Source organism: Artibeus jamaicensis, unplaced genomic scaffold, assembly GCF_021234435.1.
Source record: "Artibeus jamaicensis isolate MK-2021 breed Jamaican fruit bat unplaced genomic scaffold, CSHL_Jam_final contig_468, whole genome shotgun sequence".
NCBI lineage: Eukaryota > Metazoa > Chordata > Mammalia > Chiroptera > Phyllostomidae > Artibeus > Artibeus jamaicensis.
In genome coordinates this window covers 406,095-433,112 of record NW_026521846.1, presented here as the reverse complement: position 1 = coordinate 433,112, position 27,018 = coordinate 406,095, and the positions used below count along the sequence as shown (strand labels likewise).

Below are 27,018 nucleotides of genomic sequence, written 5' to 3'. Positions count from 1 at the left end.
CTTTTGCTTTTATGCCTTTGAGGGCCCTGAATTGCTATGTGGCCTATTGGAGAATCCACGTGGAGGGACGCAGGTAGAACTCAGGCTCTTACGAAAAGCTCAAACCAATCCCCCAGACATCTGATCCAGTCAGCCAGCCCAGGAGCCCTGGGCCATTTAAGCAGCATTATGAGGTGACAGCTTTGTGAGTAAAGAAGCCAACTTGGATTCTTCAGCCCAGACAATACCACATGGGGCAGAGATAAGCTGTCTCTTCCATGCCTGTCTAAACTCCTGACCCACAAAACCATGAGAAAGGATGAAGGGGCATTGTTACTCAACAACAGTTTGTTACATAGCAATGGACAACTCAATGAGCACCCTAAGCCATCTTATACCAGTCTACTGCTTTTCCAGAAATGTTGAAAACTATAAAGTCCATTAATTTCACTATTAGACATGTCCCTATTCATTGGCTTGAACATCATTCTATTGTCACTTGTAAGCAGAGGAACAAGAAGAAGAAAAAGGATTCCAGTTACAAAGGGACAGGTAGAGATGACACTGTGTCAGTCCTTTTTTTTAACTCCTGTACCAAATACTACAGAATTTCATGAGTGAAAACAATTCCCTTCTCTACACAACAAGGCATTTCCTTCTCCACTGCACTTCTCTAACTGACTTTAGCGGGCTTGCAATATTTTTACTAAGTTATTATTAGTTTCAGGCTGTGATTAATAATCCCTCTAGTTGTCTTTCTTCTTAAGATGTATCACCTGATTTTAAATGCCCAGAGTGCCTCCAACCCCCATTATTTCTCTAGAAGCCACTGCTGTGCTGGGGAAAGACCACAAGACTTGCCAGCAGGTAGGGCCACATTCAATACCAGGTCCACCAACTGGGAATCCTTAAAAATTATTTAAATTATAGGATCCCCCACTGGTTAAAATGTAGATAATAATGTGGCCCCCAAAACTGCTATGAGGATGAATAAACAGCAGAAGGGCCAGCATCATGCCAAGCACACAACAGCTGTGCATTTCAATTGATTTCCTTTCTCTGCTATTGATAAATCTAAAGTGTGCATTTGCTAGGTCTTCTTCAATTCTTCTAGCTTCTCCCTCAGAACTTCTAACATACTGACTTTCTAAGCTGAGAGTGCTTTCTCATGATTTGCCTCATTCTCTAACTCATCACTGTCACCCATTCAAGTGTTTCATCTTGAACTGGAGATCTTCGTTCTACCCTCTTCCTACTACCTGTACCTTGTTCATCTCAGGGCCTGTGATTCTATCTCTGATGGGTCCCTTGACTCCTTTCTCTTCTCCTTTTCCAACAAACACCATATTCGAGCAATACCATGTGTTACTTGGACTGTAGATGTGGCTTCCTAACCACTCCACTTGCTTCTTCCACATGGCCCCAGCCCCAGGCCATACTTCACAAAACACCCATAGACATGTTTTTAATACAAAAACCTGATAGAGTCATCTCACATTCACTTGAGAGAGTTGCTTGTTTCCTGGGAATAACTCCACACTGTAGGCAAGGCTCCCACCTTCCTCTGCCTGCCCAACCTAACGCATTTCCCACTCTCCCCCTGGCTGCCCTCACCCAAGCTACCTGCAGCAGGTGCCTTCCAAGCTGATTAATTTATATACATCTTTCAGGGTTCTGCTTAAATGTCACCATGTAAGAGATGACTTCCCTGACCTTTTCTCCTTTGTCTAAGTTAGATTTAATTATGTATTCCTCCCACTTCCATTCCCATTATTCTCTCACAGCACCCTACATTTTTCCCTTGATATCATTTGTCATGATTTGTAATTGGATATCCACTATTGAACATATTTATTTAGTCTGTCTGTACTGTCACCACCTCCTGGTCCCCACTGTAGACACAGGTTCCATGAACAGCATCCATCTTGTTAGCCCAGCTCATCCTGCACAGAGCACAGAGCACAGAGCCAGGATTGTGGCCACACCTATGAGATAGTTGAATACACAGAGAGTGAAGGACTTTTGGTCCCATCAATTCCCAATGCTGTCCTTAGCATCCTGGACTTGCCTCACAAAGGTGAAATAATTTCAGTTGAGTTTTGTTTGGCTGTTGTGTTTTACAGGGTCACTAAACCAACAGAAGTGGTCTGTTTTCAATAGTCTTGGGAGGTGGACAGAAGTCACTCAAAGGTCTCAGATACATTGACACTCCCCTGAAGAAGGCACTTGTCAAGAGTGGCTCTGCTCAAGCAGGGTACTGAGAGCAAAGGCAAAAGGGAAAACCTGGTCTCCAGTCAGAAGGAGCTTAAAAGATCAATCATGTGAAGCCCTGGCTGGTGTAGCTGAGTGAATTGAGCACAGACTATGAATTAAAGGATCACCAGTTTGATTCCCACTCAGGGCACATGGCTGAGTTGTGGGCCAGGTCGCAGTGGGGGCCACATGAGAGGCAACCGCACATTGATGTTTCTCTCCCTCTCTTTCTCCCTCCCTTCCCTTCTCTAAAAATAAATAAATAAAACCTTTTAAAAAGAGACCTTAAAAAAAAGATCAGGCATGTGAAAAAAAAAGACAAATATGTATTGCTATCAACAAATACCTGAGGGTGATCTTCATGGTACAACCGAGGCAGCAGCCTAACCATGATGCACAGGATCCCAGGATGCATGATCACAGCATCGCCTTCATCCATCCTGCAGACAGAAGGGAAACAGGATATCAGTCTTCTAGTTTCCTCTGTTTTTCACAGACCTTTCTGGACCTTTCTAATAGAGACCATGATACACATTTTCAATCTGACATTTATTATCTGTATTACCTTGAATTCTTTCATCTGAGCCTCCTTTCCCCAAACTATGCAGTGAAGCTAACAATACTATACTTTCCTCACAGAGGTATAGAATAATGGTTTTGTGCACTAAGGCACAATGCCTGGTGCACAGTTGATGCTCAGCAGAAGTCAGTTCCCTGGTCCTCTCCCCTTCTCTCCAGATATGTGAGAGATGGTGAAGTTCTCATTTTATGTTAAACACTCCCACACACATGCACACACACACACATGAACTTCCAGATTCCTTCAAAATGGTGTAAGCACACCCTACTGTGTTCTATCCACTGAATGCAACTAAAAACTCAGAAAGAATGCATGAGCAGTTCTCTAAGAACTCTGAAAAGTAAATGATAGCAGAGAAAGAAACCAAATCCAAAGCACTATGCAACTGGCAATGAGGTTCCTTGGCTTTCCCCTCCAGCATCCCCTGGTATGGACTCCCAGGGAGCCTGAAACCCAGCACTGTGCACCAGGTATGGACTGAGCACACAGAGATCTAGAAGCAGTGCTCTATTCCTGCTCTGAGGAGCAGGAAATAAAGTGCCTCCAGAGAATGGGGGAGAACCCCCAGAACATTTTTTGTATTTCTCTATTCTTTCTCACTCTAGTCATCAGGTAGTCTATCAACAGAAACAGTGGCCAGACTCTATGGGCATACCACCCTGAACATGCCCAATCTCATCTGAAACTCATGGGGAGGAGAATCATTTTCCTCTGACTAGAGGTCCCCAAAATCCCCCTTGTTTTTGTCCTTCTTTTTCCTCTACCAGCTTGGCCCCAAAGACAGGTGCAGTTATGGGAAGTGTGTGGCAGAGCAGAGAAACAAAAGCTGTGACTTTCTAGACAGAGGAAAAGCAAAGGGGCCCTGGAAGCCAGAAAGTATTGGGGAGATGGTAAAGAGGAAAAGGCTTAAGAAAATGACACCATTGAGTTCTGCATCAAACTCTGGGCTAAATCCTGAGCTGCAAATGTGCAGATCTGACCCTAAACCACATTCTAAAGGCTTTGAAAACTGACTTTGGTGGCAGACCACCACCCAAGACTGGGTACTGCATGGGGCAAGTGCAGAATAGATCAAAACACCCTGTGAATTCTTCAAAAACTAAACTCACACAGAAACTGGGTAAAAACTTGTAGCCTGAACCCCAAATGAGTCAACTGCCTATAAAAGAAAATAATTAACATTCTTCAGAAGATGTTAACAAGAGCCAGAATTCATAACATTCACAATATCTGGGATTCAATCTGAAATTACTCAGCCTAGAATTAAATAGGTAAATCTCAGTATCTCACCCAGGAAAATGTAATCAACAGATACTAAGTCTGAAATGACACAGATGTTGAATTATTGAACAAAAACTTTCAAGCAGCTGTATTAACCAAGCTCCAAGAAGGGTTAGATTATTAAAATGAATGAAAAACTAAAAAGTCTCAGTAAAGAAATGGAATCAGTAGAAAACAATTCAAAAATTTAAGAACTGAAACTTACAATAACTAAAACTTTAAAATCTCACTGAATGAGAACAATAGATGAGATAAGTAAAGAAAGAGTGCATGAATTTGAAGTTAGATCAGTAGAAATTGCCCGATCTGAATAAAAAATGAAGAAAGCCTCAAGGTCATGTCATGATACCCAAGAATCTCTTATTGAAGTTCCAGAAAGAGAAGAAGGAAGTATGAGGTATACAAATACAAAAATGTTCAGGAAGATTTTAGCCAGTATTTCTTCAAATGTGGTAAAGTACATAACCATAAAGGTTCAAGAATTTTAGCTGTACCCAAACAAAATCAACAATAACAACAACAAAAAAATCCATGCTCAGACATATTATAATCAGCTGTCAAATCTTCAAGACAATGAAAAAAATCTTGAAAGCAGCCAGAGAAAAAAACCCACATATACAGGGAAACAACAATATGAATGACTGGATTTTCTCATGAGAAGTCAAAAGGGAGGGGAAAAAAGCTTTTGAATTACTAAAGAGAAACTCACAGAAGTTCATATCCAGCAAAAATATCTTTCAGGAATAATGGCAAAAATGAATATATTTCCAGAGAAAGGGAAGCAAAGGGAATTTCTAGTCATCAGATTTTCTTTTTTTTTTTTTTTTTATTAAGATTAGAGGGAAGGGAAGGGAGGTTTGCAGCCAGGGCCTAGATTTTCTTTTAAAAAATAATACTAAAAGAAGTTTTTCAGATCAGAAGAAATAATAACAGGAAGAAATTTGGATATTCAGAAATGGCAAGAGAACAACAGAAATGATAAATGTTTGGGTAAGTATAATAAACTATTTTGTCTATTAAGTTCTTAAAACATATATAATGGTTGAAGGTAAATTGGAGGGACTTCCACCAAGATGGAGGCATAAATGAATGTGCCGTGCCTTCTCACACAACCAAGTTTAGAGACAACTAAATATTAGCAACAGAAAACACAGCCAGAACACGGAAAATTGAACTTTTTGGAAGTCCGTTAACGACAAATTCTTCAGCCTGACCGGTAAGGGGCGAAACCAGCGGCTGGTGAAGCGGGGTTGCACAGGAGGACTCCGTCAGACGACTCAGGCACCTCAGGAGTGCAGAATCCAGATGCCTGGAATCCAGGCGCAGGGTTGGACCTAGTGAGGGACCGAGTGAGTGATCAGGCGAGCGACAGCGGTGGAGTGGTGCTGCGTGTTGACTGTGGTCGCGCATTTGTGCGCGGGTGGACAGGTGAGGGAGTGGGCCATTGGACCAAGCCAGCAGGTCCCCGCGGCAAGCGGCAGTGGAGGGCGCCGCCATTTCCCTGCTCTGACCCCACCTCCACGTACAGCATCATAACCCAGCTACTCTAAGTGGCCCCGCCCTGGTGAACCACCTAAGCCTCTGCTCCACACCCAGCTGTAAGAAACAGCAGACGGGGCCGCCATTTCCCCGCTCTGACTACGCCCCCACATACAGCGTCACAACCCAGCGACCTGGGAGTCCAAGGCGCCTTCTCACACTTAAAGGGCCAGAACAGACCAAAAATGTCGCAAGAAGATCTCAAAGCCCCAGAGCCCATAGATCTAAGCAATGAAGAAATAGCAAAACTCTCAGACACACAGTTTAAAACACTGGTGATCAGGATCCTCACAGAACTGGTTGATTATAGCCACAAATTAGACAAATATATGAAGGTGAAACTAATTGAAATGAATGGAATTGCACAGGAAACCAATAGCGATGAAAAGGAAACTGGGACTCAAATCAATGGAGTGGACCAGAAGAAAGCAAATAATGGCCAAACAGAAAAAAGTCAAGAAGCAAGAATTCAAAGAAATGAGGAGAGTCTTAGGAACCTCCAGGACATCTTTAAATGCTCCAACATCCAAATTATAGGGGTACCAGAAGGGGGAAAGGCACAGCCACCAGTGGAAACCTTATTTGAACAAATAATAAAGGAGAATTTCCCCAATCTGGCAAAGGAAATAGACTTCCAGGAAATCCAGGAAGCTCAGAGAGTCTCAAAGAATTTGGACCCAAGAAGAAACACACCAAGGCACATCATAATTACATTAGCCAAAATTCAAATGAAGGAGAGAATCCTAGAAGCAGCAAGAGATAAGGGGACAGTCACCTACAAAGGAGTTCCCATCAGACTGTCAGCAGATTTCTCAAAAGAGACCTTACAGGCAAGAAGGGGCTGGAAAGAGGTATTCCAAGTCATGAAATCCAAAGACCTACAACCAAGATTACTCTATCCAGCAAAACTTTCATTTAGAATGGAAGGACAGATAAAGTGCTTCTCAGATAAGATCAAATTCAAGGAGTTCATCATCACCAAGCCCTTATTATATGAAATGTTAAAGGGACTTATCTAAGAAAACGAAGTTAAAGAAACATGAACAGTGGAAGGACAACAAACTCACAGTTATTAACAACCACACCTAAAACAAAAGCAAACTAAAAGGACAGCTAGATCAGGAGTGGAAACATAGAAATGAAGATCTCAAGGAGGGTTAGCAACAAGGGAGTGGGAGGAGGAGAAAGGGGGAGAAGGTACAGAAAATAAGTAGCATAGACAGTAGATAGAAAATAGAAGGGGGGGCAAGAATAGCATGGGAAATATAGAATCTAAAGGACTTGAGACACTTGGTCATAAACTAAAGGGGGGTAATGGTGAGGATGGGGGCGTAGGGTGGAGGGGAATGAAAGGGGGACTAGAACAACTGTAACAGCATAATCAATAAAATTTAAAAAAATAAAAAAATAAATTGTAGATATAATGCATATGACAACTATAACAGAAATAGGTGAAGACAAAGGGACCTGCATAAAAGTAAATTTTCTGTATTTCATTCAAAGTAGCAAAGCATGAATTCTAAGTAGACTGTTAAAAATTAAGGATGTATATTGTAATTCTTAGAGCAAGCACAAAAAAAAAGCCTAACAAAGGAAAATACTCAAAAATTCAGTAGATGAATTCAAATAAAATAATAAAATACAGTATATTCAAATAACCCACAAAAAGTAGGAAAAGAGATATAAAAGAGCAAAATAAGAGGGAACAAGAGTAAACAAATAAGATGGTAGGCTTAAAGTCAAACACATCAAAAATTACATTGAATAAAAATGGTTTACATATACAAATTAATAGACATTTATCATCAGAATAAAAAAGTAAAAGACCAAACTATATGCCACCTACAAGAAACTCACTTTAAATATAATGATACAGATAGGCTAAAAAGAAAAAGAAAAACTTTATACCATGCTAACATTAATCCAAAGAAAGCTAGCTGTGGCTGTATTAATTTAATTTAATTTTTTCCAGCAAGGCTATGATTTCATTTATTTATTTATTTTCTTTTATAATTGTTGTTCAAGCACAGTTGTCTCCATTCCACCCCAACTCCCCCTATTAATTTTAGAAAAAGAGAAATTCAGAACAAGAAATATTGCCAGGAATAAACAAGTTTTATTGCATAATAATTAAAGGAGGCATAACATCCAAAATGTGTAGGCACTTCATGAAAGAGCATCAAAATTCATTAAGAAAAACTGATAAAAGTAAAAGGAGAAATGGACAAATCTTCATTTATGTATAATTCAACACCTCTTTCTCAGTAATTGATTTAAAAAATAGAAAGAAAATCTTCTATCAAAGATAGAACTGAACACCATAAGCCTACTGATGTAATTGACATTTATAGTACACTCCACCAAACAACTGCAGAATACACATTATTTTCAAATTTTCATGGAACATTTGTCAAAAATCAGATGTATTCTGCTGTAAATATTGGGGTACATAGGTTGGATGGATCTGGAGAGCATTATACTAAGTGAAATAATCCAGGCGGTGAAAGACAAATACCATATGATCTCACCTATAAGTGAAACCTAATCAACAAAACAAACAAGCAAGCAAAACACAACCAGAGACATTGAAATTAAGAACAAACTGACAGTAACACCAGAGGGAAGGTGGAAGAGGATAATGGGGGGAAGGGTAAAGGGTTGTCAAGGACCCTGTATAAAGAACACATGGACAAAGCAAAAAGGAGGGAAGGACTGAGGGTGGGAGGTGGGGGATGGCTTGGGTGGAGGGTAGTGGTGAGGGGAAAATAAAGACAAATGTACTTGAATAACAATAAAAAAGTATGAAAAAAGATGTGTTCTGGGTCATAAAACAAGTCTTAACATATTTCAAATAGATAAATTCATGCAAGGTGTATTCCCTAAACATAATAAAATTAAAGTTACATAATAAAAAGAAAACAGGGCTTCTGGCCCAGAAGGAGGCATAGGAAGATATGCTTCACTTCCTTGCACAACCAAAAGAATAATAACAACCGATTTAAAAACAAAAACAACCAGAACTACCAGAAAATTGAACTATATGGAAGTCCAACAACCAAGAAGTTAAAGAAACATTCATCTGGACTGCTGGGAGGGGCAGATATAGGAAGCTAGAGCTGTAAGAATATGTGACAATGGGGCTGCTGGAGGTCTGGGCAGTCCCACATTCATGTGCAAATAAACCAGGCAGAACAACTGGGGAGCAAGACAGACTAAAATGCAGGTTCCAGCATGGGAAACTAAAGCCTCAAAAATTTCTGGCTGTAAAAACTTCTGGGGGTTGCAGTGGCAGGAGAAACTCCCAGTCTCACAAGAGAGTCCATTGGAGAGACCCACAAGATCCTAGAACATACCCAAAATCCCCCACCCAAGAATCAGCACCAGAAATAGCACAATCTGCTTTTGCAAAGCAAGGGACATGACTGAAAGTGGGGTAAGAGCCAAGCAAGCAGCATTGGTCCCTCTCTGACACTTCCCCCATGTACAGCACCAGAACATAGCAAAGTGGGTGGACCCACCCTAGTGAACACCTAAGATTCAACTCCTTAAAATGTAGCAGGTTCACAGAAACAAAGAAATATGGCCTAAGTTAAAGATCAGATCAAAACTCCAGAAATAGAACTAAGCAGTGAAGACATAGCCAACCTATCATATGCAGAGTTTAAAACACTGGTAATAAGGATGCTCACAGAAATGGTTGAGTATGGTTGCAAAATAGAGGAAGAAGTGAAGACTATGGAAAGTGACCTAAAGAAAAATATACAGGGAACTAACAGTGAAGGGAAGGAAACCAGGACTCAAATCAATGGTTTGGACCAGAAGGAAGAAAGAAACAAACATTCAGCCAGAAAATAATGAAGAAACAAGAATTCAAATAAATGAGGAGAGGCTTAGGAAACTCTGGGACAACTTTAACTGTTCCAACATCTGAATCATAGGGGTGCCAGAAGGAGAAGAGGAAGAACAAGAAATTGAAAACTTATTTGAAATAATAATGAAGAACTTCCCCAATCTGGCAAGGAAATAGATTTCCAGGAAGTCTGTGAAGCTCAAAGAGTTCCAAAAAAGTTGGACCCAAGGAAGTACACACCAAGGCACATCTTAATTACATTACCCAAGATTAAAGATAAGGAGAGAATCTTAAAAGCAGCAAGAGAAAGAGACACAGTTACCTTCAAAGAAGTTCCCATAAGACTAAGCTAATTTCTGAAAAGAAAATTTGCAGGTAAGAAGGGGCTGGAAAGAAACATTCAAGGCATGAAAAGGCATAAAAGCAAGGACTTCAGCCCAAGATTACCCTACCCAGCAAAGCTATCATTTATAATGGAAGGGCAAATAAAGTGTGTGGCAGATTAACTTCTTCCCAGAAAGGGTCCAGTTAAAGGAGTTTATCATCACCAAGCCCTTATTATATAAAATGTTAAAGGAACTTAGCTAAGAAAAAGAATAAGATCAAAACTATGAACGGTAAAATGGCAATAAACTCACAACTATCAACAACTGAACCTAAAAAAAAAAAACCTAAGGAAATAACTAGAAGAGAAATAGAATCACAGCAATGGAGATCACATGGAGAGTTATCAGCAGGGAGGGAGGAGAATAAGGGTCAAAGGTACAAGGTATAAGAAGCATAAATACTAGGTATAAAAGAGACAGGGGGAGGTTAAGAATAGTATAGAAAATGTAGAAGCCAAAAAATTTGTATATATGATCCATGGATATGAACTAAGGTCAAGCAATGCTGGTGGGAGTAGAGTTGCTGTTTGGAGGGGAGTAAGAAGAGAAAAAAAAATGGGACAACTGTAACAGCATAATCAATAAAATAAACTTTAAAAAGAAGCTAGAAAAATCTTCTAGTACTTGGGAATTAGACAACATACTTCTTTTTTTTTACTGTGGTAAAATACACATAATATACAACTTCCTCTCTTAACCATTTTAAGTGTACAGTTCAGTGGTATTAAGTATATCCATATTGTAATTGACATATTTCTAAATAGTCTATGGGTCAAAGAGAAAGTTTCAAGAAAATTTTAATATATTTTGAACTTAAATGAAAATGACTTATACCATTGAAAAAATTATGATGTGCTGCTAAAACAGTGCTTAGAAGAAAATTTATAGATTCAAATATTTACATTACAGCAGAATGAAGGTCTCCAATTAAAAATCCCAGGCTTTTTCTGGCTGGGTGGTTCAGTTGGTTGCAGTGTCATCTCATCCAACAAAGATTGTGGGTTTGATCTCTAGTCAGGGCACATACCTAGGTTAGAGTTTCAATCCTCAGTCAGGGTACATATGAGTGGGTACCCCCTAAAATATCTGTATTATCTTCTGAATGTGGGGCCCCTTGTAGTACAAGCTTTCTCCACTAGGTGAGTGTTCTAGGAACTCATCTGTATCAGTGTACCAGCTGGCATTGTGGTAAGAGACTACATTTGGCTTCAGTGATTTTTGTAAAGATTCCTTTAACATGTTTTTCCATTTTATGATGGGTGAATTATGACCCCACCTACCCACACTGTGCTTAATGTTTTTGACCAAAAATGGCATAACTCTTGTGCCCTACCCTCTCTATTCACCCAATCTTGCACTGAGAGAAATTTTTTAGTTTCCACATGGAAAAAAGTCCTCAAATAAAATGTTTTGCTGAGGTGAAAGAGGTAAAACAAAAAAAAAATGGCAGAGGCACTAAAAAGCATCAAAATCAACGAGTTCAAAAACTGTTTCCAGCAGTGAAAAAAATATCTCAACAGTTGTATTGCATCAAATTGAGAACATTGAGATGGCCAGAAAATTCATGTGTTTTTTTTTGTAAGATGGTTCTAGTAAAATTTAGTTGTCTTTAACTTCATTTGAAGCAATTTTGTTAGACTGTATTGTGACAGCCATCATATCAGTGTGCATTTTTTTAAAAAAAAACTTATCAATACTTCCAAATCTCATAGGTAGGTGTAGGTAGATACACTGTGCCTCCTCCCACAACCAAAAGAAGGACAACAACAAATTTAAGAACAAAAAAACAACCAGAACTGGCAGAAAATCAAACTGTATGGAAGCCTGAAAACTAAGAAGTTAAAGAAGAAACATTCATCCAGACTGGTAGAACAGGCGGAGGAGGGCAGTCAGGTGAAGAGGACTCACAGCGAAGCAGCGGATGGTGGACCAGGTGGTCCCACTTTTGCATGTGCATAAACTGGGAGGAACAACTAAGAAATGAGACAGACCAAACAACCCAGGATTATAACACAGGGACATAAAGCCTCAAAACCTCTGACTGAAAAAACATGTGGGGGCTGAGGTAGCAGGAGAAACTCCCAGTCTCACAAAAGAGTTCTGTTGGAGAGACCCACAGGCACCTGGAACATCTACAAAACCACCCACCTGGGAATCAGCACCAGAAGGGCCCAATTTGCTTGTGGGTAGTGGGGAAAGTGGCTGAAAGCTGGAAAAGAGCTGAACAAGTGGCCCTGTTCCCTCTCAAACCCTCCCCCATATACAGTGCCACAACCTAGCCACATGGGTTGCCCTACCCTGGTGAATACTTAAGGCTCCACCACTTAACAATGTAACAGGCACACCAAGATGAAAGAAAAATGGCCCAAATGAAAGAACAGGTCCTAGCTCCAGAAAAAATACCACTAAGCAATGACAAGATAGCCAACCTATCAGATGCACAGTTAAAAACACTGGTAATCAGGATGTTCATAGAATTGGTTCAGTATGGTTAAGAAATAGAGGGAAAAGCGAAGGCTATGAAAAGTGAAATAGAGGAAAATATACAGGGAAATATCAAAAGTGTCTGCAAGGAAACTGAGATTCATATCAACAATTTGGACCAGAAGGAAGAAAGAAACATTCAACCAGAATAGATGAAGTAACAAGAATTCAGAAAATGAGAATCTTAGGAACCTCTATGAACATTCCAACATTTGAATCGTAGGGATGCCACAAGGAGAAGAGGAAGAGCAAGAAATTGAAAACTTATTTGAAAAAAGGAGAACTTCCCCAATCTGGCAAAGGAAATAGACTGCCAGGAAGATCAGAGAATCCCAAAGAAGTTGGACCCAAGGAACCACACACCAAAGGACCTTACAATTATATTACTCAAGATTAAAGATAAAGAGAGAATCTTAAAAGCAGCAAGAGAAAAGGAGACAGTTACCTACAAAGGAGTCCCTATACGACTATCAATTCATTTCTCAAAAGAGACCTTACAGGGTAGAAGGGGCTGGAAAGAAGTATTCAAAGTCATGAGAGGCAAGGGCCTACATCCAAGATTACTCTATCCAGCAAAGCTATAATTTAGAGTGTAAGGGCAGATAAAGTGCTTCCCAGATAAGGTCAAGTTAAAGGAGTTCATCATTACTAAGACCTTATTATACAAAATGTTAAAGGGACATATCTAAGAAAAATAAGATAAAAATATGAGCAGTACAATGACAACAAACTCACAACTATCAACAACTGAACCTAAAAGAAACAAAAACAAACTAAGCAAACAACTAGAACAACTATTTACAACAATGGAGATTACATGGAGGTTATCAGCAGGGAAGAGGAGGGATTAATGGGGGAAAAGGTACAAGGAATAAGTAGCATAAATGGTAGGTAGAAAAAAGATAAGGGGAGGTTAAGAATAGTATAGGAAATGTAGAAGCCAAAGAACTTATATGTATGACCCATGGACATGAACTAAGGAGAAGGGGGGGAGGCAGGTGTGACGGGGAGTGCAGGGTGGAGGGGAATAAAACAGAGGAAATAGACAACTGTAACAGCATAAACAATAAAATATATTTTTAAAAGTTAAAAAAAATTATCAAAATTGGTGAATTTTTGTGTAGCCATTTTAATATAGAAGATAGAAGAAAAAGCAGTATTTTCAGCATGTAATGCTTTATTTTATAAAAGAAAAGTAAAAACTCAAAACAAGATTTGTGTAGTGTATGGAGAAGGTGCTGTGACTAACTTAAATTGTCAAAAGTAGTTTGTGAAGTTTTGTGCTGGAGATTTCACTGGATGCTCCGTGGTTGGGAAGACCAGTTGAAGTTGATAGCAATCAAATTGTGATACTCATTGAAAACAATCAATATTATACCACATGGGAGATAGGTGGCATACTCAAGATATCCAAATCAATAAAGTTATTGGTGAAAATGAAAAATGTTTCTTTTATTTTATGGAAAAAACTAAATGAAATTCCCGGTCAACAAAATACATAATTATCTGTATCTATGGGAGCCCATTGAGGGGAATGGGGAAAGGGGAATGGTTGGCCAAAATTTGGAAAGTGAGAATGATGTTATTTCACCTGAAGAGACCTACAGGCCTGTGGGGGCATCTGAACCAGTGAGACCTTGTTGCCTCACACAGTGCCTGTGCTTAGCTGTCACAGCCTGACCTGCCTCCTGTTGTCCCTAACCCAGCATCACTGGATGGTAGCTAAGATCCTGGCATATTTTCTATTTAGCTATGGAGATCAGATTATGCCTTATCTGAACTCTATGCAAATTAAGGTGGCAGGATTAAGATTCTCTGTCTCCTCTTACAAAGACCTGTGGATAACCAAGTGACTAGTTAAAAAATTAAAAGTAATATGGATACATTTCTGCAATTCACATCACTTGTTCTAGACAGCCACTATCTTCTTTCAAACCACACATTCCTCTATTGTCTCTCTTAGAGCCTGGGGCCGGGCACTCCCACACCCACCCTAATCTAATTGGTTACCAAGGCCTGGAAATGCTATGTCCTAAATGTCTTTTTTTAATATATTTTATTGATTATGCTATTACAGTTGCCCCATTCCCCCCCTTCATTCCCCTCCACCCTGCACACTTTCTCCCACCCACCTCACCCCACTTTAGTTCATGTCCATGTGTCATAAGTTCTTTAGCTTCTACATTTCCCACACTACTCTTGCCCTCCCCCTATTTTCTCCCCACCGTCTATGCTACTTATTCTCTGTACCTTCTCCCCTTCTCTCCTCTTCCCACTACCCTGTTGCTAACCTTCCATGTGATCTTCACTTCTGTGGCTCCACTCCTGTTTTAGATGTCCATTTAGTTTGCTTTTGTTTTAGGTGTGGTTCTTAATAACTGTGAGTTCGCTGTCCATTCACTGTTCATATTTTCTATCTTTCTTTCCTTAGATAAGTATCTTTAACATTTTATATAGTAAGAGCTTACTGATCGATGAACTCCTTTAACTTGACCTGATCTGGGAAGCACTTTATCTGCCCGTCTATTATAAATGATAGCTTTGCTGGATAGAGCAATCTTGGATGTAGGTCCTTGCCTTTCATTACTTGGAATACTTCTTATTAGTCCCTTCTTGCCTGTAAGGTCTCTTTTGAGAAATCAGCTGACAGTCTGATAAGAACTCCTTTGTAGGTGACTGTCCCCTCATCTCTTGCTGCTTCTAGAATTCTCTCATTCATTTTAATCTTGGTTAATGTAATTATGATGTGCCTTGGTGTATTTCTCCTTGGGTCCACATTCTTTGGGACTCTCTGAGCTTCCTGGACTTCCTGGAAGTCTATTTCCTTTGCCAGATTGGGGAAGTTCTCCTTTATTATTTGTTCAAATAACTTTTCCACTTGTTGCTCTTCCTCTTCCCCTTCTGGTACCCCAATATTTCAGATGTTGTAATGTTTAAAGATGTCCTGGAGGTTCCTAAGCCTCTCCTCACTTTTTTGAATTATTGTTTCTTCATTCTTTTTTTTCTGTTTGTTTCTTTCTTCCTTCTAGTCCATTCCATTGATTTGAGTCCCAGTTTTCTTCCCATCACTATTGGTTCCCTGTGCATTTTCCTTCATTTCACTTACTGCAGCCTTGATTTTTTCATCTAATTTGTGACCAAAATCAGCCAGTTCTGTGAGCATCCTGATCACTAGTGCTTTGATCTGTGCATCTGATAAGCTGGCTATCCCTTAGTCGCTTAAAAGTATTGGCTCTGGGGCTTTGATTTGTTCTTCTGATTGAGCCATTTTTTGGTCTGGTCATGCCTGTTAAGTAGGGATAGGCAGAGCCTTAGGTGTTCACCAGGGTGGGGCAACCCACATTGCTGGGTTGTAATGCTGTATGTGAGAGCAGGGTCAGAGAGGGTGCAATGGCACTTGTTCTGTGCTCTCTTGGATTTCCGTCCCCTCTGCCACTTCCCACAAGCAAATTGGGCCCTTCTGATGCTGGTTCTCAAGTGGGTGGGCTTGTGTACATTCTAGGACCCTGTGGATCTCTCCAACAAACTCTCCCATGAGGCTGGGAGTCTCTTTTGGCACATCAACCCCCACAAGTGTTTTCAATAGGTGCTTTTAGGTTTAATTCCCTTCATTGAGGCCCTGGGTTGCACAGTCTGTCTCACTGCCCACTTTTTATCTGGTTCATCTACGTGCGAATCTATGTTTGTGGTCAGCCAATCGCCTTGCAAGTCTCATTGAGTTTGCTTGATTCCTTCCCACACCCAGTTCTGCTAACCACTACCTCTTTCTGCCAGGACCCCTCTCTGCCAGCCACTGACCTCACCCCTCTTACCGGTCTGGATGAATAGTTCGTTGTTGTAGGACTTCAGTACAGTTCAATTTTCTGTCTGTTCCGGTTGTGTTTTTGTTTATAAATCTTTGTTGCCCTTAAATTTGGTTGTGCGAGAAGGCACAGTGTCTCCAACTATGCCTCCATCTTGGCCAGAAGTCCTCCTAAACAAGTCTTAAAACATTCTTCTAATAGCAGTGCCACTGTCTCATTCAAGCCATTGCCATCTCTAGGACAGACTAACATCTGCACTCCTCTCCTCTCCATTCTTGTTTCTACCCATCCATCCTCCCAACATACACTCATACACTAGAGTAATTTCTGTAACATGCATGCCTGCTCCCCTGAATGTGCTCTTTAGGAAATAACAGTTGGTAATGCCATTCATGCCTGAATACCCACTTCTGGGCTCAGGACCCAGTGTTGGGCTCCAGTCTAAGGCTCTAAGTCTCAGCAATTCCTCCCAAAGGCTGGAGCTTTCCTCACTCAGCATAATTTAGTTTTTTTAGTTTCTTTTTTAGGCCTTAGAATGCCTTCCCCAGCCCATCTTAACTCAGGTAGCTCTCCCTTTTATCACAGATGAATTCATGATCCCCATATCCTTGAAAGCCTCACCAATTCACCCTGAGACAGTATTGGATACACTACTCTGTTTCCCCTTACTTTCTACAGCTTCCCTATCATGGAACCCATATGGGTGTAATGATTAAACCACACATTTGATTCTCTCATGCAAGGGTGCAGGGCTGGGCAGGCATCATTTTTCCTCTTCTCCCAAGTGCTAACCAATGCCTTGCTATGAGCTGGCTTTCCCTGAGTGCTTATTGAAAATCCCAGACCATCAGTAAATTAGTGGATCAAAAAACTATGGTACATTTACATGATAGAATACTATCAGCAACAAAAAAGAAGGAGCTTCTATCCTTTGTAACAGCATGGAAGGAACTGGAGAGCACTATGCTAAGTGAAGTAAGCCAGGCAGTGAAAGACAAATACCATGTAACCTCACCTATAAGTGAACCTAATCAACAAAACAAACAGGCAAGCAAAATATAACCAGACATTGAAATAAAGAACAAACTGAGAATAACACCAGAGGGGAGGAAGAGGGGGAAAGGGGGGAAAGAATGGAAAGGATTGTCAAGGAACACATATAAAGGACCCATAAACAAAGCCAAAGGGGGCTAAGATTGAGGTTGGGGGTGGGTAGGGCAGGGGAGAGTGGTGGTGGTGGGGAATGGAGACAATTGTACTTGAAAAACAGTTAAAAAAAGAAAAGGAAAAAGAAAATCCCAGATCCAAGCTGTCTGGACTCCGATGGCTGTACTGGGAAGGAAACTGTAAGAATGGTGTAGGCAGGGGCCACCTGAGGAGAAGCAGGACCAGCACACACCAGAAAGCTTAGGCACATCAGCTGGAGCAGTCACTCTGCAACAGGGAAGAGAGTGGCCCCATATCAGGCTATGTGGCATTTGAAATTGTCTGAGCTCCACTAATCACAAAAGCTACCACAGGGTAACTGCCATCTAAGAGAAAGGACCCTGAGAGGCCAGGGTTCTACAGATGGAGAACAGAACTGAGGAAGATGCTTCCTGCTAAGCATGATCTTCATACCTGATAAGCATGTTCAACTGCCAATGTACTAAAAAACACTAGCACACACAAGTATCCACACATGTGTACACACACATACACACATACCCTATACTCAATCCATGGCCATCCAGAGGAACATGGAAAATCCAGCCCAATTTGAAGGCAAAATGTGATAGAGCAAGACTCACACGGGAGGTGACTATTCAGGGAACTGTGGCCTACTCAGCCGGAGGCAGCCAGAACATCCTCCAAGAACATTTCCTTGGACACCCTCCAAGGACATCTAGATCCAGGGATGCTCAGGCATAGATTCTTAGAGAATGGGGTGCTGATGTCAGGGAGGACCAAGAGGGGGACCAGCCTCAGAACGACACCCTCCAATCTGCCTCCATCTTAGTGCCCACAGGCCTCAGAGGGAGCTGCAAAAAGCCAAATACAAATGCAGCCTGGTGTGTGGAGCTTCTAATTCCAGCAAATGCCTAGACTACCCTGCAGGCATGGGCAAGTGGCAATGTTTGCACCTAAGCTACCATGCAAAAGGCAAAAGGTTTGAGTGCTTCACCTGTACAGTTTACCAAGTACCTTCACTGGGTCCTTCCAATTGACAACATAGTATATGTGCATCCAGAAAGTCCAATCTTACTAGGTTATGAACCTGTGATATTTCTTGAGTAATTACTAAGTCCTATTCCAGATGCTTTATAATATTCAAGCCATTAAGTTCCTAAATAACATTGATATTGATTATCCCATTGTACAGAAAACAACTTCAGAGAGCTTAAGTAAATTGCTTAATGTCATTTAAAGTTAAGGGGAGTCTCCAGCTCTGGGAGGATCCATTGTTTCTCTGACCCTGCTGTCTCTAACTAGGCTGCAGATCTGCACATTAGGAAGCCACCTGTCAGCACAAATGCTGGCTTCTCAGGCCAGCGTCAAGCTGGCTTACCCAAGTGTCATTGGAGGGAAGAGCTGAGCCCCATGTCATCTACTTCCAGCCCACTGCCCTGCCCTTTACCTGCCTCTCTCAGGACTGGCCAAGTTTCACCTCTCTAACCATTAGGAAATGTCAAGGGTGGTATATGTCCTTTAATGAGAAAAATTCTCTATTATGAAATTTTACTCTTATGCATTTAAAAAATCCTCATTGTGAAACCAGGATGACATTTGACACAGAAATTATTAGTAAAGAATTAGGCTGAAGCTATCTATAGGTTAGAAACCAAACCTTAAACTACTGTGCAAAGTGTTTGGCAAATCATCGCCAGTACTGTAGGAGTATCTAGAAAAAGCAGGGAGAACACACAAACTGGTGCATGCATACACACACAGGTTTTGGTGGGTAAACCTGAGTTCAAACACTGGCTCTATCACTTACTAAATGTGTGACCTTTGGCCATATTATTTTGCCTTTCTCAGACTTGGTTTCTTCATCAGTAATATTCTAGGATTTGGAGAGGAAAGTAAATGAAAATAAATGTTTAGTGCTCAGAATCCAGAGACATTCATCACCCAGTACCACTTACTAGGTGCCCTTTGGTGTTGACAAATACTTCTTTGCCCTCTAGGAGCTAGGAATGAGTTGAACAAGGTTCGACAATCAGATCCCAAGTTAACCTTCCATGTCCAGGTGGTCAGACACAGTTCTCCTCAGGCACCCACCCCACACATACACCCCTGGCCAGAACAGACAGATCAGGGAAATGGAATTCTTTCCAAAGTCAAAGTAAGGGAAAAAAAAGGCCTGAAATCTGGGCAAGGCTTAGCGCACACAGGTAGCTATAGACTCACTAAATTCATTCTCATGTCTGCAGAAAGACAGGCTGGTCAGAGTAAGAAGGATGGGCTTCATGGAGACTGGGAAAAGAGAAGTTTTGGAGCAAGAATCATAGTCAACAATCATAAATCACACAAAGAAATAAGAATTAGACTCTCAAAAGACACAGAAAAAAAGAATTAAGATTCTGATTCATATATTTGAAGAAATAAAGAAGAGAAAAATATGGGTGAGGAAAAAAAGCTAGAAAATCATCAAGTTCATTTGAAAAAGAACCAAAGAATAGAAAGATGAAAGATGATGATTAAAAGTAAAGATTCAAAACCTAAACAGGTAGATTAAATAGCCTTAAACCCAACTAATAGAAGATCCAGTGAGTTGGAAAAGAGATCAAAAAGATATTGTACAGAACACAGCACAAAGAGAAAATAACATGGAAAATGTGAAAGAGAAATAGATAAAATGGAAGATAGAATAAAAAAGTAAAGTGTACATATCATTGCTGTTCTAGAAAACCATAATAGAGCAAAGATGGAAAAGAGGTAGTAAATTAAGGTGAGTATCCAGAATTGATGAAAGACACCTGATTTCAAGCAGAATAAATTTCAAAAATAATCTAAGTAAAAACACATTTTAGTAAAAGTCTAAAACAAGAATGTGGAAAAATTTTAAAGCAGCCACAGAAGAATTACAGATTACCTTCAAAGGAAGGGCAATAAAAATGTAGGTCATTTCTCGATGGCAACAGTAGAAGCTTTTGACTCCCATTCTGCGCTGTCAGACAATAACTGTAAATCAAAAATGTAGACTTCCGCCAAGATGTAGGCATAGGTGGAGACGCCGTGCTTCCTCACACAACCAAGTTTAGAGACAACTAAATAACAGCAACAGAAAACATAGCCAGAATACAGAAAATTGAACTTTTCAGAAGTCTGATAACAACAAATTCTTCAGCCTGACCGGTAAGAGGGGCGAAACCAGCAGCTGGCAGAGCGGGGTTGCACAGGAAAACTCGGTCGGACGGACACAGGCGCGTGGAACCCAGGCCCAGGGTTGGACCTAGTGAGCAACCTAGTGAACGACCCAGCCAGTGACCACGGGAAAAAATCGAGAGAGCAGGGCTGTGGCTTGATTGTGGTCGCGCATTCGCATGTGGATAGACAAGCGAGGGAGTGAGCGATTGGACTAGAGCCCCAGAGGCAAGCATCGGCAGAGGGTGCACCATTTCCCCGCTCTAACCCCGCCTCCACATGTAGCATCATAATCCAGCGACCTGGGAGTCCAAGGCTCCGCTCCTCATACTTAACAGGAGCAAACAGACCAAAAATGGCTCAAGAAGATCTCAAAGCCCCAGAGCCTATAAATCTAAGCATTGAAGAAATAGCAAAACTCTCAGACACACAGTTTAAAACACTGGTGATCAGGATCCTCACAGAACTCATTGATTATACCCACAAATTAGACAAACATATGAAGGTGAAACTAATTGAAATGAATGGAATTGCACAGGAAACCAATAGCGATGAAAAGGAAACTGGGACTCAAATCAATGGAGTGGACCAGAAGAAAGCAAATAATGGCCAAACAGAAAAGAGTCAAGAAGCAAGAATTCAAAGAAATGAGGAGAGCCTTAGGAACCTCCAGGAAATCTTTAAATGCTCCAACATCCAAATTATACGGGTACCAGAAGGGGGAAAGGAACAGCCACCAGTGGAAAACTTATTTGAACAAATAATAAAGGAGAATTTCCCCAATCTGGCAAAGGAAATAGACTTCCAGGAAATCCAGGAAGCTCAGAGAGTCCCAAGGAAATTGGACCCAAGAAGAAACACACCAAGGCACATCATAATTACATTAGCCAAAATTAAAATGAAGGAGAGAATCCTAGAAGCAGTAAGAGATAAGGGGACAGTCACCTACAAAGGAGTCCCCATCAGACTGTCAGTGGATTTCTCAAAAGAGACCTTACAGGCAAGAAGGGGCTGGAAAGAGGTATTCCAAGTCATGAAATCCAAAGACCTACAACCAAGATTGCTCTATCCAGCAAAACTTTCATTTAGAATGGAAGGACAGATAAAGTGCTTCTCAGATAAGATCAAATTCAAGAAGTTCATCATCACCAAGCCCTTATTATATGAAATGTTAAAGGGACTTACCTAAGAAAACAAAGTTAAAGAAACATGAACAGTGGAAGGACAACAAACTCACGGTTATTAACAACCACACCTAAAACAAAAGCAAACTAAAAGGACAGCTAGATCAGGAGTGGAAACATAGAAATGAAGATCTCAAGGAGGGTTAGCAACAGGGGAGTGGGAGGAGGAGAAGGGGGAAGGTACAGAAAATAAGTAGCATAGACAGTAGATAGAAAATAGAAGGGGGGCAAGAATAGTATGGGAAATATGGAATCTAAAGAACTTGAGACACATGGTCATAAACTAAAGGGGGGTAATGGTGGGGATGGGAGGGTAGGGTGGAGGGGAATGAAGGGGGGAATAGAACAACTGTAACAGCATAATCAATAAAAAAATAAATTAAGAAAAAAAAGAATGTATACCCAGAACAACTATCTTTCAGTAATTAGGGAAGGAATAAAGACATTTTTTAGAAAAAAACCAAGACAGTTTACCACAGACAGGCCCTCAGTAAAAAAAAAGGTCTAACACAGGTGTTGCTTGCAGATGGAAAATGAGCCCACGTAGAAGGTATAGATTTGAGAATGCTGTGCACAGATATTGAAAAATATGTAGGTAAACTTAAATACATATTGTGTAAAACAATAATAATAATATCTTATTTGATGGTTTAACTAAAATTAGAATGAAAATATTGGAAAACAGTAATATATATGTTAAGAAACAGTAATGATATTCATGTCTATGGTTTTTACATATTAACTGGAAGGAGAATAAACATAAACACTAAAGTGCACAGTAAATAGTTAAACATTATGAGGATTCCCATTAAATTATTTTAGGGTACCTACTAAAAGACTAATCAGAGAGCATAAGCTATAAACTAAGTACATAGAAAAAGTTAAATTTAAAAACTCAATTGAAAAGAAAGAAGAGAAAGGTCAAAAGAGACAGAAACAAATAGCAAACAAAAAGGAAAAGTAGAAGTCATTCGAAATGTACTAATATTTATGAACAATGTAAACAAAGCCCATGTTTCAGTATAATAACAAAAGCACTATTTTAAAACATAAAACAACAAAAACAGGTTTTCAGGAGCAACTATAAAGGTCACACGGACAAAACTAAGGGAGGTTTGAATCAGGGAAGGGAGATAGGAATGGCTGGGGTGGTGGGGAAGAGGTGGAGAGAAAAGGCAGACAACTGTACTGAAAAACAATAAAATTTTTAAAAATAAAAAAAATAGCTCTTTACTGTTTGTTTACAAGGGAAACACCTAAAACATAAGGACACAGAAAGCCTAAGACAAAAGAATAAAACAGTTCCAGGCATTCACTAACCCAAAGAAACCTGGTATAGACCTATTATTATTAGACATAATTGTTATGGCAAAAAATAAAGGTCACTATATAGTAAAAGTTTTGATTCTACCAGATAACATAAAAATTACAAATATGTGTGATTCTAATAGATTCTGATATATATGCCAAAACTTAATAGCAATTGATAAATCTACCATTATAATAGAAGATATTTAATATACTTAGTAACTGATATATCAAGCATATTAAGAAATTGTAAATTTGAACAAGACAATTGAAATAATTGATCTAAAAGACATAAATATGCTGTGGCTGGTGTAGCTCAGTGGATCGAGCGTGGGCCTGCAAACCAAAGGATCGAGGTTCGATTCCCAGTCAGGGCACATGCCTAGGTTGCAGGCCAGTCCCCAGCAGGGGACTCATGAGAGGCAATCATACATTGATGTTTCTGTCCTTCTCTCCTTCCCCTCTAAAGATAAATAAAAATAAAATAAAACAAAACAAAATAAAATAAAATACATAAATAGAACAGTGAACTTAACTAGAAAATATTCATTTCTTTTTTTTAAAATATTTTATTTACTTATTTATTTTTTGAGAGAGGGGAAGGGAAGGAGAAAGATTGGGAGAGAAATATCAATGTATGGTTGCCTCTTATGAGCCCCCTGCTGGGAACTGGCCCACAACCCAGGCATGTGCCCTGACTGGGAATCGAACCGCGATACTCTGGTTCACAGGCCCGTGCTCAATCCACTGAGCTACGCCAGCCAGGGCCGAAAATATTCATTTCTTTAAGCACACATAAAACATCTATGAAAATTTACCACATTCAGGCACTAAGTCAAACTCAATTTCAAAAGACTAGTATCGTAAATCCACCATGTCTCATTATGATATAATAAGAAGTCGATGACAAAAAGATGACCAAAAATACTCCATTACTTTGGGAATTTGTAATTCAAATAAAGTTCAAGAATAAAGCTCACCTTTAACAGGAACCTAAACAACAAAACAAATAAACAAGCAAAATATAACCAAAGACACTGGAATAGAGAACAGGCTGACAGTGACAAGAGGGGAGGGAATTTCAGGAGAAAAGGTGAAGGGTTTACAGGAACAAGTATCAAGGACAGACACATGGACAAAAACTCGGGGTGGGGATGGAAATGGGAGGGAGGTCAGGAGGGCTGAGAGGGTTGGCTGAGATGGGAGTAAAAGGCAGAAAACTTTACTTAAACAACAATTAAATTAAAAATTTTTTAAAGAAGAGAAAATGAAAATAAACTATAAGTCATAAGGGAAATTAGAAAATATTTAGAACTGAATTATATTGAAACCACAATATAAAATTTGTGTGATACAGCTAAATTAGCAATTACAGAGAAATTTATACTTTAAAAACAGGACTGAAAAGTAATCTAATCAATAAATTAAGAAAAAGAATACTAGAATAAATAAACTCAAAGAAAGTAGAAGGAAATAATGACTAAAAAAAGTCATAGAAATTTATTTATGAATGACAGAAAATGCTGAAAGTTGTTTCACAGAACAGACCAATTAATAAACCTCTGCCAAGAATGTTGGAGTGCTGGGGGACAGACAGAAGACACAAATCAAAATGTTAAGAATAAAATGTAAAAATTATATTGTAAACTGTCTTATCCCAATCAATTAAAAGTTAGATGAAATGGGAAATAAACTTGCAGATTAACTTACTAAGAATGATTTGAGAATAAATCTCACACATAAAAAATCAGGTCATGAGGTTTTACTGGCAAAGGCCTATCTGGTACCTGATAGAAGGATGAGGGGACACAGCCCTACTCATGCTACGAGGCTAGCATAAATTTGATAGTCAAGAAAGGGATGTAAAAAGCCAAATTTTCTCACAAACAACAATTATTTTAAAAATTAGCAAATCAAATCCAGCAATAATTATATAATGAGCAAATTGTGCAGGAATGAAAAATTAGAGAACAACTAATTTACCAGATTAACCAAACAGGAGGAATCATTGTAGTTGGAAATTTGACATCCACCCACCCCCTTCACAACCAACAGCCAACATTAAAATCTGGCCAACAAGAACTTTCTTTGGATAAAAATATGTAATGTTTTCCAGAAGGGTGCCCTATAATGTTAAGGCAAGATGACACAGAGAAGTGGTAGGCAGGGTAGTTTATCACAATATTAATTTGTGTTTTGTCATTGCTGCTTTGGATGAATGAATAAAGGTACAAACTATTACTGTTTTGTTCTTTTGTTTTCCCCCTCTGGCTTCAAGGGTCATGGGGGTGAAGATGGGGGTCTCTACTCTCCCTAGCTCTAGTGCGATTCTGCGTTACAGAAATAAAAGTAAAAGGTTGTTTAGGGAAGTCTGAACTCATTGAAGAGATTGGCCTACAGAAGTAAAAGGAGTGATTGCCCTCTCTAGGAGAATTGGAAACAGCAGATAAGAACAGGAAGAGGTCCATGATTGGGAAAGATAATGTACTTTGTGTTCTATAAGTCAAATGGCCTCACCATCTCCTGGCAGTGCTCTGAGGGGCAGAGAATGCAAGGCAAAGGCTGCCAGCACATAAAGGAGACTGGGTACAGGCACCAAAGCTTCAAGGAGCAGCAAAAAGGCCAAAGGAGAAGGTGAGCCTATCTACAGAATTCTGCACCCAGTTTCTAAGACTGGAAAGCTTCCCTGGTTCTTGTGGGACCCAACAATATCCCCCCCACACTGAATTCACTCAGATTGGTTTCCCCTTAGTTCCCATAGTAGGGAAGCTTGGCGTCAGAGTTAACTTGATTTAAAGAAAAGGAAACCATGTGACATTTCTGCACACCCAGCTTGCAGCCTAGGCTTTCTACCCACTTACACATGCAAGATGTTTGGGGAGGAAACCAGAGACAGACACATTGATGACCCCACTGCAGAAGCAGATAGCAAAGCTCTACCTGTCCTCCATGTCTGGCCACTGCTCAAAGTTGCCTTGGGAGTCACTGATAGCTTCTCCCTTCTGGGCATCCACAGGTGCTTCCTGCCCCACTCCCAGGGGCTCCTTCAGGTCTCGGCATAGATGGAGGGTTCCACTGGCCATGCTGTCCAGGAAACTGAGGATCTGGAGGCAGCTCTGTATCTTGGGTGGGAATGGACTGGCAGAGGAAAAAGCTAGACTCAGTAAATCAGAAAATGGCCTGGCCTTTGTGTTGTCCCAGGAATTCAGAGAAGCTCCTTCTTCCTCAATGGCCCCAAAACAGCCCAACAAGCAGAGGTCCTCAGTCAGCTTCTCAAAGAGTCCATTCCTCCTGAAAAAGTCACTGTTGACAGGGTCCCGGTGCAGTGCTGCAGACACAGCACAGAGGGTGTGCAGAACCAGGTCCAGCGTCTGGCTGTGGGACACTGGCCCCCACATCTGCAGTGGGGGCTCCTGGAGAGAACCCTCCAGGTCAGCGAGCAGGGACAGCAGTCCATTGAACCCACTGGAGACTCTGAAAGCAGCACGGCCTTTGGGGGTCTCCAAAATCCGGAGTAGAGACTGAAACATCAAGAAGATAAAAATGAGTAAAGTCTGGGAGGCAGAATTTTAACACCAAGCTCCTGCACATCCCTGCCAAAGCATCGGAGGTGCTCTTCCTTGCTCAAGCATAGGAACAGCTAGCTACCTGAAGGACAATTGTGAAACATCAGGAGCTGAATACTGCCCCTCTTAATTTTAGTTTTAGGTTGGCCCTCAGAGCCTTCTTGCAAATGGCCTCTTATAAAGAATGGGACAACTTATAGTGCTGATTTACTGCCCTATGTCTTTAGTTACATGCATCTTTCTCCAGAAAGCTTTTTCCTGACCCCTAGTTCATACTTATCCCAGGCTGAGTGCTCACACAGCCTCCTCTAACTCCTTGATCAAAGCTCTCATCAAACTGGATTACAGTTACCTGACAACTGTCTCAGCCCTCTACCAGAGCCATGAAATCAAGCTCTCTCACTGCTGTGGAAACAGCACACACTTAAGAAGTATTCACTAAACAAGTGAAATGAACC

General features: G+C 40.3%; 1 protein-coding gene across 5 annotated transcripts in view; it reads right to left on the bottom strand.

Moving 5' to 3' along the window:
- WDFY4 (WDFY family member 4) overlaps positions 1–27,018 on the bottom strand; it is a 362,573-nt gene that overhangs the window by 256,109 nt on the left and 79,446 nt on the right. For all 5 annotated transcript variants that reach the window (XM_053667357.1, XM_053667359.1, XM_037167947.2 and 2 more), the window contains exons 12-13: positions 25,935–26,515; positions 2,579–2,672 (exon numbers count right to left, since the gene is read on the bottom strand). In XM_053667357.1, the coding sequence (XP_053523332.1) occupies positions 2,579–2,672; positions 25,935–26,515 (675 nt within the window). The remainder of the gene's footprint in view (positions 1–2,578; positions 2,673–25,934; positions 26,516–27,018) is intronic.